General features: G+C 56.9%; 1 protein-coding gene across 3 annotated transcripts in view; it reads right to left on the bottom strand.

Moving 5' to 3' along the window:
* Positions 1–562, bottom strand: part of RNF187 (ring finger protein 187) — a 2,338-nt gene extending 1,776 nt beyond the window's left edge. For 2 of the 3 annotated variants that reach the window (XM_015571553.1, XM_015571551.1), the window contains exon 1: positions 251–562. In XM_015571553.1, coding sequence (XP_015427039.1) covers positions 251–400 — 150 coding nt within the window. In that variant the 5' untranslated portion in view covers positions 401–562. The remainder of the gene's footprint in view (positions 1–250) is intronic. The other variant, XM_015571552.1, reaches the window with a different exon arrangement.
* Between the last annotated feature and the right edge of the window lie 6 nt (positions 563–568).

Below are 568 nucleotides of genomic sequence, written 5' to 3'. Positions count from 1 at the left end.
GCCCCCCCCCCCCCCAAGCTTGCTCCTGGAAGAAGCCTCTCAGAAAATCCTGTGCTAAGAATCTAACCAAATAACTGGACATGCGTGTCCCCTCAGTTTCCAGTGTTACTGTCACTAGCTCTGGGTTGGATATTTGCCAAAAATAGTCACCAAATCGTTTTCAGAAGGAATGGCCCTGGCAGGGCCACTCTAGGAATCCCACAAGACCCTGCACGTGCCCCATTAGGCATGTCCCTGGCTGTGCACTGACCAGGTGGATGGGAAGAGCCCCCAGCAGGAGGAGAACCCAGCTAGTCGGGCTGGCTACACTCTCATAAATTACTCTGAGCGCCCACAGCTTAAAAGGGTGGGTCCCTGGGTTGCCAGTTGGCGGGTTTCCACCCAGGGTCAGATACCACATGCCGTGCGGATAAGGTGCCTGAACAAAGTAAATGGAGAGGCTCTGGGGGGGCTAAGAGGAGATGAGAAGTGTGTGGGAGGGGCGGGGCCTGGAACAGGGAGGGGCCTTATCTGCTTCAGAGGGTTCACCCGTGGGGGGCAGGCTGCCACCGGGTTAGGTCATGCAAGG

The sequence above is a fragment of the Myotis davidii genome, unplaced genomic scaffold (genome assembly GCF_000327345.1).
Source record: "Myotis davidii unplaced genomic scaffold, ASM32734v1 scaffold648, whole genome shotgun sequence".
Lineage (NCBI taxonomy): Eukaryota > Metazoa > Chordata > Mammalia > Chiroptera > Vespertilionidae > Myotis > Myotis davidii.
Note: the sequence above shows the minus strand (reverse complement) of the source record. Positions and strands in the feature narration are given on the sequence as shown.